Raw genomic sequence first — 14891 nt, forward strand, 5'->3', positions numbered from 1 at the left:
AAATTTTTTGCTGATAAATTTTAGCAACAAAATCTTATAAGGACCCTAGTTAAAAGCCATCGATCTAGCACATACATAAATAGTTCAAATCCATGGTACAAGACTGCTACCAGTAAATCATTTTCTCACAAGAAGGTAGGAGTTTTAGAGGTGTATCTTCTCATAGGAATGTAGGTGGTTAATTTAAGCATTGACACACAAGCAAACAGGGTGGTGGTATGCTGTTACTGCTATTGATTCTGCATTTATCAGATAGGCATGTGGATTGATTCTCAATTATATAAGCCACAAATTAAATCTGTTGTTGTGAGATTATATTGTTGGTAATATATTTTTCCATTTCATTCTAAGTGATTCATTTCAAAGTAAACATATTTAAATGGAGTTGAAGTGCTAGATCTGATGTCTGCAGAAAGATTATATTACCAATAAATAAATAATAAATAAATAAATAAATAAATAGTATTAAAAAAATATGATTCACAACTAAGATAATTTTACAGACTATTAATCTCATTTTTAGATATGAAATATTTTCTAATATTGACATCTATACAATTTTTTATTTGGTTTATCTCAGGTGTCTTATTCCTGGATGTGTACATCATACTGTACTGGAATTCAATTAGAAGCTTTATTTTTATGCTAAGAGTAATAATTTGTCTTGTCCATAAGGCCACTGTTTTCATCCATAGTTTGAAAATAATGCTTTCTAATTTGTATCATGTCCAGGAAGAAGATATAGGATGACAATGGGAGATTAAACTGACTGAAATATCAGAAACCTTTTAAACCCATTATTATCAATAATGATAATAATAATAATAATAATAATAATAATAATAATAATAATAATAATAATAATAATAACAATAATAATAATATAAACTCTAGATGAGGTTAACAGTCTGGAAAGTGATAATCTTATTAGCAAATAACTTGTTTCAGACATTTAGAGATTAGGAATTGGTAAAAGATTTATAACAACAAACTTACTTGGAAGCACATCGATGTATCTGTTTTTCTCTTCCACACCAAGTGGCAGATCCGAGTGTTTTGGACAGATATTTGGAAGCAACTGCAATAAAAGCAAACGAATAAAACATCCAGTTTCCATTATGAAAATAAATGGAATGAAAGAAGCTAATGAGATATTGGTAAAGCAAGGAATCATATAAGAATGCAGACAGGCATAGGAGTGGCTGTGTGGTAAGTGCATGACACCTTGGGCCGACCAAAGCCTTATTAGTAGATTTGGTAGAAGGAAACTGAAAGAAGCCTGTCATATATATGTGTAATATATATATATATATATATATATATATATATATATATATATATATGTGTGTGTGTGTGTGTGTATATATGTCTGTGTGTCTGTGTTTGTTCCCCCAACATTGCTTGACAACCGATGCCGGTGTGTTTACATCCCCCCATAACTTAGTGGTTCAGCAAAAGAGACCGATAGAATAAGTACTAGGCTTACAAAGAATAAGTCCTGGGGTCGATTTGCTCGACTAAAGGCGGTGCTCCAGCATAGCCACAGTCAAATGACTGAAACAAGTAAAAGAGTAGATATGTCAATCTTTTCTTCTTTCAGTCATTGGACTGTGTGTGGTGTTCTTGAGCAAGACACTTTATTTCACATTGTTCCAGTTCATTCATTTGTGGAAATGAGTTGTGATGTCACTGGTGCCAAGCTGTGTTGGCCTTTGCCTTTCCCCTATATAACATCAGTCGCCCATGCATACCAGTTTCAGAGGGGAGGCTGGTATGCATGGGTGACGGCTGATCTTCCATAAACAACCTTGCCTGGACTTGTGCCTCAGAGGGGAACTCTTTTAGGTACAATCCTATAGTCATTCATGACGGAAGGGTGTCTTTACCCTTTACCCATTAGACAGCTTCCATACTAGGACACTGCTTTGAAGGGTTTAATTTAACAAATTGACCCCAGCACTATTTTTTTTTTATTTTTAAAGCACCCACTACACTCCCGGAGTGGTTGACATTAGGAAGGGCATCCAGCTGTAGAAACTCTGCCAGATCAGACTGGTGCCTGGCGCAGCCATCTGGTTTGCCAGTCCTCAGTCAAATCGTCCAACTCATGCTAGCATGGAAAGCGGATGTTAAGCGATAATGATGATGATTTTCTATTGCATGGTACTTATTGTATCAGTTTCTTTTAGCTGAACCGCTAAGTGACAGGGATGTAAACATACCAGCACTGGTAGTGGTGAGGAACAAATGCAAAGACACACAAACATAGATACATACATATACACACATGATGGGTTTCTTTCAGTTTCTGCCTACTAAATCTAATCACAAGGCTTTTGTTGGCCTGGAGATAAAAAAACGAATACACTTGCCCAACATGCTATGCTGTGGGACTGAACCCAGAATGACGTGGATTAGGAAACAAACTTCGAACCACACAACCACACCTTTGTCGGCATTAAAAAAAGGCAATAAGTGGTGATGAATGAGAATATTTGAACTTGCTTATTTATAACTCAGACAACTTAGATAGGTTTGGCAATAATTGGTCTATGTTGTTGTTGGTACTCTGTCGGTTGCGACGATAAGGGTTCCAGTTGATCCGATCAACGGAACAGCCTTTTCATGAAATTAACGAGCAAGTGGCCGAGCACTCCACAGACACATGTACCATTAACGTAGATCTCGGGGAGATTCAGCATGACACAGAGTGTGACAAGGCTGGCCCTTTGAAATACAGGTACAGCAGAAACAGAAAGAAAGAGTGAGAGAAAGTTGTAGTGAAAGAGTACAGCAGGGTTCGCCACCACCCCCTGCCGGAGCCTCATGGAGCTTTAGGTGTTTTCGCTCAATAAACACAACGCTCAATCTGGGAATCGAAACCATGATCCTACAACTGCGAGTCTGCGCCCCTAACCGCTGGGCCATTGCGTCTCCACCAATTAGTCTATGTAATGTCTAATTTAATAGCACCAAACAGGGCAGTCTTTTAAGTCATGTTTCAGAACATCATGCCGAGATGTAAGATGTGTTTGGATGTTGGCCATTTTGTATGGTATTTTGTGAAGGAATACATCCAAGTAGCAGTTAAATCTTATGGAACATTTTCCTTTTTCTTCTTTGATTACTTCATGTTGGATAAGGCAGGATCAGTTGTAGTAAAAAAGTTGTGATGCAGTGTTGTTATGTGAGCACAGATGTTGTACAGGACATAGTCTAAACAACCTATTATTCATTTCAGCTATTTTGTTATCTGATATCTTTTGTGTGTCCCATTATGTATACACACATACATTTATATATTGGTTCAAAGCTGAAAGGCGGTGAGCTGGCAGAAATGTTAGTGCGCCGGGCGAAATGCTCAGTGGTACTTTGTCTGTCGTTACGTTCTGAGTTCAAATTCCACCGAGGTTGACTTTGCCTTTCATCATTTTGGGGTTGACAAAATAAAGTACCAGTTTCGCACTGGGGTCGATGTAATCAACTTAATCCCTTTTTCTGTCCTTGTTTGTCCCCTCTATGTTTAGCCTCTTGTGGGTAGTAAAAGAAATATATTGGTTCAAAGCTGATAATTCACAGTACTGCTTCTACACAGTCTCTTTGCTTTGTCCATATGTTCTTATTGGTTAATAAACTCGGAGTAATGGTGGAGTGAATCATCAATGTTGAATAAATGTATTCAAATGCAGGTATTAAATTCTCTCTACACACACACCACCACCACTACCACTACCACCACCATCAGCATCATCATTTAACATCCGGCTTCTGGGCTTGTATGGGATGGATGATTTAACAGTGTCTGTTGCGTCAGAGGACGGTGCCATGCACCAATGTAAATACTTTGGCATGGATTCTGCAGCTGGATTCCCTTTCTAATGCTCACCATTTTTACAGAGTTTATTCAGTGCACTGTTTTTATTTTGTTTTTACTTATTTATTTTTGTTAGTCACCTCATAACTTGCAACTTTACATGAGGAAGTTGAAATATAATAGAAGGATAGAGAATAGGTATCTTGCTGTAAAGGAGATGTATGGCTATCCCAAGTGGAAAGGAAAGGTGAGAAAAGAGAGAGGGTTTGAAAGGCAGATACGAAGACAGAAAGAAAGAGAAATAAAGAGAGAGATAGAAAGTGGTGTCGTGTTTGTGTGTGTGTTTGTGTGTCTGCCTGCCTTTCAGTCAGTATGTAGTATTCTTTTATTTGTTTCAGTCGTTTGACTGCAGCCATGCTGGAGCACCGCCTTTAGTCGAACAAATTGACCCCAGGACTTATTCTTTGTAAGCCTAGTACTTATTGTATCGGGCTCTTTTGCCGAACTGCTAAGTTACAGGGATGTAAACACACCAATATTGATTGTCAAGTGATGGTGGGGGACAAACACAGCCACACAAACACACATATATGACAGGCTTCTTTCAGTTTCCATCTACCAAATCTTGTCCAAGGTGCCATGCAGTGGGACTGAACCGAAAACCATGTGGTTGGTAAGCAAGTTATTTACCACACACCCACTCCTACACATGTGTGTGTGTGTGTGTTTGTGTGCATGTGTGCATGCATGTGCGTGCCTGTGTGTGTGTGTCTGTCTGCCTGCCATTCCGTCTGTCTGTATGTATGCCTTTTCTTTCTCATTTTAATTTTAGAGTAAATTTTAACTGGCCACCAACTTGGTAGCAAGATAGTGAAGGGAAGCATCTTGATTTCACTGTCATCTTCTAAGTCTTAAGAGGGTCTTACAGATTTTTATCGTCCCAGGTATCTTGACCATTTGTAGCATATAAATTAAAGATTTGCATTCTCTCCTCTAGATTCCAAGATCAGTCATACTTTGCTCCAGATAGGTAGGTATGAAGCCTGTTGCCCCAATAATAATGGATATGAATAAGGCGGCGAGCTGGCAGAAACGTTAGCACGCTGGGCGAAATGTGTAGCCGTATTTCATCTGCAGTTACGTTCTGAGTTCAAATTCTGCCGAGGTCGACTTTGCCTTTCATCCTTTTGGGGTCAATAAATTAAGTACCAGTTACGCACTGTGGTCGTTGTAATAGACTTAATTCGTTTGTTTTTCCTTGTTTGTTCCCTCTGTGTTTAGCCCCTTGTGGGTAGTAAAGAAATTAATAATGCATATGAAGCTGAAAGTGTATTGTGGGTACTGGATTGTTTGTTTGTATGTATGTATGTGTGTGTGTGTGTGTGTGTGTGTTTATTAAAAGGGAAAGTGAGACAACATGGAAAATGATTTATGGAAAAGGACAATTAGACAAGAAATATCTCGTGCCAGCTATGGCGTCCAGACTGGTTTCAGTCGTCAGATGTATTACGAGAATGTTAACTGAGACTGGTACATTGTTTTATTGATTTCTATCTACTGAATGACTAAGGTTTAACATGTTGGTGTAATAGGATGAAACACCATACTTTAGCATACTCACAAAGACACACAAGTGCATGTTCGCACACACCCCACTCACACTCAAACACAGACGTGTGCATATGTGTGTGTGTGTATGTAGTCAGGGAAGGAAGCAACAAAGAGGCAGGTAGGTATGCATGCCTATATGTATGTATGTAATGCATGCTTGCATGTATTTTGGCCATATTATGAGGGCTCAGACCCTCTGTGCTCACATCATCGGGGATGGGGTGGATGGAAAATGGGCTTGACAGAACACAGATGATGATGAAACAATAACATCAATGACTGGTTGAATGAGGACCCTGACAGATTGAATGGCTGCAACATGAGACTGCAGTGCATGAAGAGAACTGGTGAATGTATCTGATGTAAACACACCGACATTGGTTGTCAAACGATGGTGGAAGGACAAACACACACGAATAGATATATGCACATGCACACACACATATATATACACGATGGGCTTCTTTCAGTTTCGGTCAACCAAATCCACTCGCAAGGCTTTGGTCAACTCAAGGCTACAGTAGAAGAGACCTGCCCAAGGTAACACGCAGCAGGACTGAACCCAGAACCATGTGGTTGGGAAGCAAGCTTCTTACCACATAGCCATGCCTGCACCTTCTTTGTGTGGCTGTTTTGTGTAAATTGTAATCTCCCATCCATAATTTAGTTGATATTTTGAAAGTTTTTTAAATACTTTTATACTGGGCTGGGATATTGTGTTTTTTTTTCATTTTATGCAAGCCGTCAAATTGATCTAGAACATAGGTTCTCAAAATGGGTGCTACCACCCTCTGATGGATGTTGAGACGGTCCAGGTGGGCGCAGGTGGTTAAGGGGGCGGAGTGGAGTGGCTAGAGAGAAAGGAGGCGTTGGGAGGAAGACAGTGGATTGTGGGGACACGCTATGAATTTATTATAATATTATTATAGTATCATATACAAATTATATAATATATTTGTAGTAGCTTAGTGGTTAGAGTGTTGAGCTTATGCTCGTAAGATTGTGGTTTCGATTCCTGGACCGGGCGATGCAGTGTGTTCTTGAGCAAAACAATTCATTTCACATTGCTCCAGTCCACTCAGCTGGCAAAAATGAGTAATCCTGCTACGGACAGGCGTCCTGTCCAGGTGGGGAATTTCTATGCCACTGAAACTGGGAAACCGGCTGTTATGAGCTTGGTATGGCTTGAGAAGGAACATGTCAAATATCAAATGACTGAATTAAACGAAACTCCCCCACCACCCCACAAACACCGAAAAATAATTCCAATACAACCAGAATTTAAACTGCATGAAATTATTTCTAGAAAATCTCATGAAAATAATGAAAAGAAATTTAATGAAAATAATATCCATTTTTCTAAAAGTTATGAGGAAACAAAGACAGCAGGTTTGGGGGCACACTTGCCTACGCGAGTGATTGTAAAGCGAACTTCTAAACCTAGGTAATATAAATATCTATTAATTTCGAATATAGCTTGAAAATCCTACTTCTTGAAATTTTCTGCAACAAACTGGTTTAATTGTACATTAAACTATTCAAGCTATTCTATGAAAAGTTTTAATTATTTTCTATCATGATTAATTCGGTTTGAATTTCCTTCCATCTTGTAAACCAGTGCTTCCCAAACTATCTAATGTAGCGTACCGGCAGTTTTTTTATCAATGTGCCAGGGACCGGTATTATTTCTTAGTAATATTAATTTATACCGGAATCAATATATATATAATGAATATAATAAAAGTTGACAACTATTTTTTATCTTATATTTATTTTATAATGTTTCTTTGTTTTCTGGAAACTCGCCGACAGCTGATGGTTCCAAACAATTTGCAAAAGTTTTAAAAGACAACTGAAAGTGATAAAGGGAAATAATTCAGTACATTTAAGAAGCGATTATCTCCCTTGAACCAGTCGAAAAAACATTTCGACTATATTTACATAAGCAAACGTAATACATGAGAATCAAATGCATTCTAGCCATGATTAATCGTTATTTTCTGAAATACATAGGCCTACACCGGTCATGGGCAAGCTGCGGCCCACAGGACATTCTAAATGGCACGCCAATGAAAAATTATCTTGAATTTTTTAAATAGTATTTCGGTTCGCCTGATAATGAGTCATTTTACGCACCAGTTTGTCGCCCATAATATCAAGGGCGACGTGTCCTTATTTAGAACGCCAGAGTGGGATTAGGCTGATATTTCAAGCAATTTCAACGATCACAAATAGGCTTCCTCATCGGTTTCTAAGTGTAATCGTTGTTTATTCTCCTCTTGTAAATTTCAGTTAAACAGACCTAAAATTTAAGGTCTCTTAGTAGCAGGGTTTGGTCCGCACCGGGTGACATTTTTAAAGGAGCGGCTCTTTTGGGTCTGCTGAAAGCAATATGTGCTTTGTGGGGTCCGGGGGCGGCAAACGGAAGGGCTGCTCCGGGTGGCACACACTCTAGCTACGCTAGTGCCTAGCAGCCATCATTCCCTATTTTGTTTTCCAGGAATAGTGCAGCTAGGATTACATTGTCCAGCGTGCCCTTTTTAAAGATGGTAGCGTGCTAATCTTTTTGTTTGTCAGTAGTTTTGTCTTGATTAAAAGGGTCGTCTCCATAGCTATAACAAATTCTCAGAGACCAGTGAGATTGACGCCATTAACGTTCTGTTGCAAACTAACGGCTACACGAAAAATATGTGCTGGGAGGCAATTCCAGAGATCCGAAGTTCTTGAAAGGAAGGGCTGATGCAGTGGTTAGTGTACGGCGACATCCTTTCATTTTCAGTATGACGTCATGTGTCGTTAAATCAACCAGCACAGGTTTGACACTTACCATACTTAAAACGAAAGGACGTATGCTGTCTGAGTGGTGGACACAACACGATTGGAAAGGAGGAGAAGAGACGAGAGAATCAAAAGTCTTTGAGTGGGGTTGGCATGAAACCAGCCAGTTACAAGTATAACCTCTTGCGATGATGGTAGAAAAGGCAGGGAGAGGAGAAAACACATCTATGAGTCACAGTGTACAGAGTAATCTTCCACAGTGGATCTCAGACAAGCTTTATAGAAGGTTTGTAATTGATTGGGGACAAAGTATTTTCTGGTTCTACAAGGAAAGGCTAGTTGGCATAACTACCAGTTTGGTGTTTCTACCGCTCGTAGACTGTACATCCTCATGACTTTCTTAGATATTTCCAATGAATAAGGCGGCGAGCTGGCAGAAACGTTAGCACGCAGGGCGAAATGCGTAGCCGTATTTCGTCTGCGGTTACGTTCTGAGTTCAAATTCTGCCGAGGTGTGGATTCCAATAAAGGTACTAAAGATATACATGCAGGTACTAGTGTTAAACAGGATGACGGATAAAATCTGCCTATCTTTTAAGAACAGATATTTCTCTTTGACAGATCTCCCTACATCTATATAATTTCATTCATCAAAAGATTAGTGTAGTAGTTTATCTAATAGCTAGAGTTGAGGTTGTAGGGAATTCATTTGAAGGTTTAAAGTTCGCTGCGAACGACGAACTATATTTTCAAATAATAATAATAATGAAATTATTGTATAGTGCTCAGGTGCACCACAACTTGTCAGAATGTTCGACAATACGCTCAATAAGTTCATATGAATATACGCTCGTATGTTATTTCAACACGCTCATATATTACTGCAGAATATTCACTCATATATTACTTCAATATGCTCTGCATAGTTTTAAGTGTATGGTATTCATGTAGTGTACTTCTTACATTTTTTTGAAATCTTCAATTTCAACCGTGTCGGACGAGATAGTTTTTTTCTTTTTTCCTTCGTTTTTGTTTTCTTTACCGGGATGTAAAATATTGACTGAAATAATTGTTTTATAAATTTAAGTACATGCTCACAAGCCCTAGTTGAGAGAAACATCAGTAACCTACGAAGGACGGAAGATAAAGTCAGCTCTGGTGGACGATAAGCTCAGATTTCAAAGAAGCGTATCTAAAGTACTTCATTTAGTTCATCATTCTACCGTTTTTGTCATTCACAGTTACAATCGAAGAACAATATCTAACTACTAAACAAAAAAGTAAAAAAACAAAACTATAAGTGGAGGCGTGGTAAGAAGCCTGTTTCCCCAACCACACGGTTTCAGTTCAGTCCCACTGCGTGGCACCTTGAGCAAATGCCTTCTACTATAGCTCCGGGTAGAGCAAAGCCATGTGAGTGGGTTTGGTAAATGGGAAATGAGGGAAACCCGTCGTATATGTAAGTGTGTGTCTTTGGCCCCCCACTACTGCTTGACAACCGATGTCAGTTTGTTTACCTCCCCTTAACGGCTTGGTACTAATTGAATACATGCAAGGGTCGATTCGTTCGACTAAGATTCTTCAAGGTGGTGCTCTAGCAAGGCCGTAGTCTAATGAATGAAACAAGTAAAAGAGAATTATTACCAAATTGTCAACAAAATGGAATTTATCAATTTTCATTCTGATCGTTTTAATTTTAGCTCTCAGATGAAGAGTTATTTCCCTTGGAACATGGCACGGTCAAATTCCGACGCCAGTTTCTTGGGAGTCAGAATGACAAACATTAGTTGAATATATCTTCGTACTAAGTTTCCCTAATGCTAGGGGTTCGTATGTGTGCGCGTGTTGTCGGGCATCCGGGCAGTCTTAGGGTACATGAGTACTGCATATGGCAAATAATTTGCCGTCAAACGCTGGGGTAATCTACTAGCCGTCTCCACCAAAATTTCGGATCTTGAGCCTATAGTAGAAAGGATTATTATTATTTGACAGATGGGTTTAGAGGGTACACTTCCCTACGGACCCATGGCCTAGGATGATAATTTACAAATAGCCCATATGCTATGACAGTAACGTTTTTTTTTTTAGAAAGTTATATATTTTTTAAATATAAAAGAATGGAGTTTATTCATTAATATGTTACTCGTAATTATATGAGTCTCCAAAATACGAAGAAAAACAAGGGGTTGTGTGCATTCGTTCATGTGAGTGTGTACGTAGAAAAGCACAACTTATACATTTAATATGTGTATTAGAGAGAGAGAGAGAGAGAGAGAGTGAGAGAGAAAGAATATATATATATATATATTAAAGACTCCGCCGGTTACGACGACGAGGGTCCCAGCTGATACGATCAACGGAACAGCTTGCTCGTGAAATTAACGTGCAAATGGCTGAGCATTCCACAGACACGTGTACCCTTAACGTAGTTCTCGGGGATAATCAGCGTGACACAGAGAGTGACAAGGCTGACCCTTTGAAATACAAGTACAACTCATTTTTGCCAGCTGAGTGGACTGGAGCAACGTGAAATAAAGTGTCTTGCTCAAGGACACAACGCGTCGCCGGGAATCGAACTCACAACCTTACGATCATGAGCCGAATGCCCTAACCACTAAGCCACGCGCCCTCACTATATATATATATATATATATATATATATATATATATATATATATATATTACTCTTTTACTTGTTTCAGTCATTTGACTGTGGCCATGCTGGAGCACCACCTTTAGTCGAGCAAATCGACCCCAGGACTTATTCTTTGTAAGCCAAGTACTTATTCTATCGATCTCGCTAAGTTACGGGGAAGTAAATACACCAGCATCGGTTGTCAAGCGATGTTTGGGGGGGAGGGGGCAAACACAGACACACAAACATATATACACACACATACATATATATATATATATATATATACGATGGGCCTCTTTCTACCAAAGCCACTCACAAGGCTTTGGTCAGCCCGAGGCTATAGTAGAAGACACTTGCCCAAGGTGCCACGCAGTGAGACTGAACCCGGAACCATGTGGTTAGTAACCAAGCTACTTACCACCCAGCCACTCCTGCACCAATATCAATATATATATATATATATATATATATATATATATATGTATATATATATATATAGAAAGAGAGAGAGAGAGGAAGAGACAGAATGAGTGAGAGAGAGAGAGAGATACTTTTATTAGTCTCGCAATATTCACCATGTTTACTTCCTGTACTATTTACAACAATTTCATATGCATGCATAGCATATATAATTGAATACATTGCGCTATTAAACACACTGCGCTGTTATTGATCTACCATATTCAAAGTCTACCTTGATGTTAGCAAAGAAATTTTTCTTTTTTGTTTCTTCTTTTTTTTTTTTCTTACCCTATATTTGAGTCTCACTTTATTAATTGGCATATACACATAAAATTTCCAATGTAAATATATTCAAATTTTATATTTCTAAGGTGTGATTTTTTTTTTTATAAAACATGTTATATGATTTGTTATATACACTGATAGTTCTATGATTATTATTAAATCTATGCTGTGGAAATTTGTTTGACATTGATCTCTACAGATGGTGAAGGTTGAGTCAGTGATAGACATGAAATGGAATTTATCATGTAATCATCTATATTAATCCTGACAATGTCAACCTTGCTTTTCATCATTTTCTACAAATCTAGGTATGAGGGTGTAGTAAGAAGCTTGCTTCTCAACCGCATGGTTCTGGGTTCAGTCCCACTGTGTGGCATAACAGGCAAGTGTCTTCTACTATGGCCCCAAGCTGACTAAGCTAAAGTGAATATTTACTACTGTTGTCACACATTATTATAGGTGCAGGTGTAGCTGTGTGGTAAGAAGTTTGCTTCCCAACCACATCGTTCTGGGTTCAGTCCCATTGTGTGTCTTTTACTATTGCCTTGAACTAACTGAAGTCTTGTGAATGAATTTGATAGACAGAAACTGAAAGAAGCCTGTTTCATATTTATATATATGTTTATATCTATGTGTGTGTATTTTTGTGTTTGTTTGCCCCCACTCCATAACTGCTGGATAACTGGTGTTGGTTTGTTTATGTCTTTGTAACTTAGCACTTTGAGACTAAGTTCCAGCAATTGTTTCATAGATACTTTCATAATTTTATTCTCAACTCTACAGTTGTTCAACAGTTAACAGTTCAAACACATTGATACAATAATTTTAAAATTCATAATTAATTAATTTAAGTAGGATGATAAACTGCTTCAACAGAAAATAAAGCTGAAATATGAAAATCAAAACTCTGTCACTATTTTAAGCACTAATTCAATGTATGTACTGAGGTCAATTTGTTTGACTAAGCCCTTCAGAGCAGTGCCCCAGCATGGCTGCAGTCCAATGACTATAACAAATTAAAGATTAAAAAAAAAAAACAATCCAGGAGATTGGCCTGATGAAACTGCAAGAATTTTGGTAAAAATGCTTTGTGGTATTTGTTCAATCATATTGCATTCTAAGTTCAAATCCCGTCACACACAACCTAATTGGATGGGAGACTTAAACCATAGCCCAGTTTACCACTGATACCTGGCATTTTGAACCCTTTAGTGCTGTGGTTCTACACCAGGACCTATTCGACCCCTGCAGTCCATTTAAGATATTTTTGGGGTCCACTCAAACAAAATAGTAAATTAGGGGCCCACTGTAGTATATTAAGTTTCCATGAAAAAAATTTTGCTTTAGATGTATTTATTGCCAGAAACAGCTAAGTTCATATGATCCTGGGGTTGGGGTTTATACAAGAGATGTATTTATTGCAAGAAACAGCCAGGTTTCTTTCTCTAACATTTTACCTAGTTTAACCTATAATGTGTGAAAAACAAAACAGTAGTTTTGAAAGAAGCTTCTGTAAAAACTAGTTTATAAATGAGGTAATGTTTGGTCTCTAATAGAGATTTTCTAACTTGCTAATTTGTTAGTTTATAAACATCGAATACTTATAGGGTTCCACCAGAATAAAATAGTAATAAAAGATTTTAAAAAATGGTTGAAAATGACTACTTTAGTAGATTCTATTCTGTAGACAAAACACCCAAGCTAGATCTCAATTTGAGGTTGCCTTCCTTACAGTCTTGGAAATCATATGAAAAGATCATGGGCATTGCCTTCTCTCCTGACCAAAAACAAAAACCAAAAAAATATCCTGTAGGTATCATCATCATCATCATCGTTATTGTTGTTAAACTCATCATAATTTTTATGTCCACTTTTCCATGTTTGCATGGGTCAGACAAAACTTTTTTGAGGTGGATTTTCCTACTGCCAGATACCCTTCATGTTACTAACTTTTCCTCATTTCCTAGCAAAGTAATATTTCCCAATGGCCAGCCATGTTTTTACAGAGGACTGCAAACAAATGTCACCACTTGTATGTCAGTGATGCTTGTTTACAACGCTCGCATGATATCAAGAGACGGAGGCACAAGCACATACCTTCCCTTCCTGTTATCAACTCCTGCTTGTTTCCCAATTTATGGTAATATCCTCTATGAGCAGATATAATTTGGAAGGCTGGAGATGAATGACACCACTTGTAAGACAGTTACACTGGTTAAAAACTATCAAGATGAGGCTGGTGCAAACACCAGCAGACAAACAGACAGACACACACACATTCCTTTTATAAAGTAATATGCAAATACATATCATGACAATCAAAATGGTAGTGATGAGGTAGGGTGCTTTGCTGGTTAACATTGCACCAGCATACTTATGTGCAAGTCAGGATAAGATTTTTCTGAGGAAGACTAGAGGTTGACCATCATGGAAGTGTCACCTTTGCACACTACCAATATTTACCCAAAGAAAGGCTGCTGATTTTTGCCAGTATAGTTTTGTATTGGGTCACCAGCTCGTATTTAGTTGCTTTTACAATGGCTGTTTTCAAATTTTTACAAATATTAATTTAATTATAATTTCTTACTTGAAACTCATCATAGATTCTGTCTGTATCATTACACATGTTTTTCAGCCCACGGTAATTCAGTGGATGGGACAATTCAGCCTGAAATGAAAATAGTAACGATATATAAATATAGTTTTATTGTAATAGAAAATAATACAAATATATATATATATATATATATATATACACAAGAGAGAGAGAGAGAGAAAATAGCAATTGTTTCATAGATACTTTCAGAATTTTATTTTAAGCTCTACAGTTGTTCAATAGTTAACAATTCAAACACATTGATATGATAATTTTAAAATTCATAATTAATTAATTTAAGTGGGATGATAAACTGCTTCAACAGAAAATAAAGCTGAAATATGAAAATTACAACTCTGTCACTATTTTAACCCTTTCGTTACTGCATTAATTTTGCGATGTTCTGTGTTTCTCTCAATTACTTTAAATATAATAAAGAATTTAGTAAAATAACTTAGTTATCATTAAGCTAGTATTAGGAACATAAATTGTGACTAAGGTTTGGTGGAAGATTTTATTTCAAAACTTATGAAAACAAGACATTTGTACTTAGAGCCAGAGCCGGTTTCAGCCGGGTTGGTAATGAAAGGGTTAAGCACTAATTCAATGTATGCATGTATGTGTGTGTGTGTGTGTGTGTGTGTGTGTGTGTGTGTGTCTGTGACTGGAATATGACTTTAAACTGTATCCATTAGTGGGGCTCTATT

General features: G+C 37.7%; 1 protein-coding gene across 2 annotated transcripts in view; it reads right to left on the minus strand.

Annotated features, from left to right (window-relative positions):
- Window positions 1-14891, minus strand: part of LOC115222291 (signaling mucin MSB2) — a 311767-nt gene that overhangs the window by 174835 nt on the left and 122041 nt on the right. For both annotated transcript variants that reach the window (XM_036513302.1, XM_029792468.2), the window contains 2 exons: window positions 14176-14256; window positions 997-1078 (listed from right to left, as the gene is read on the minus strand). In XM_036513302.1, the coding sequence (XP_036369195.1) occupies window positions 997-1078; window positions 14176-14256 (163 nt within the window). The remainder of the gene's footprint in view (window positions 1-996; window positions 1079-14175; window positions 14257-14891) is intronic.

This window comes from Octopus sinensis, linkage group LG2, assembly GCF_006345805.1.
Source record: "Octopus sinensis linkage group LG2, ASM634580v1, whole genome shotgun sequence".
NCBI classification, from domain to species: domain Eukaryota; kingdom Metazoa; phylum Mollusca; class Cephalopoda; order Octopoda; family Octopodidae; genus Octopus; species Octopus sinensis.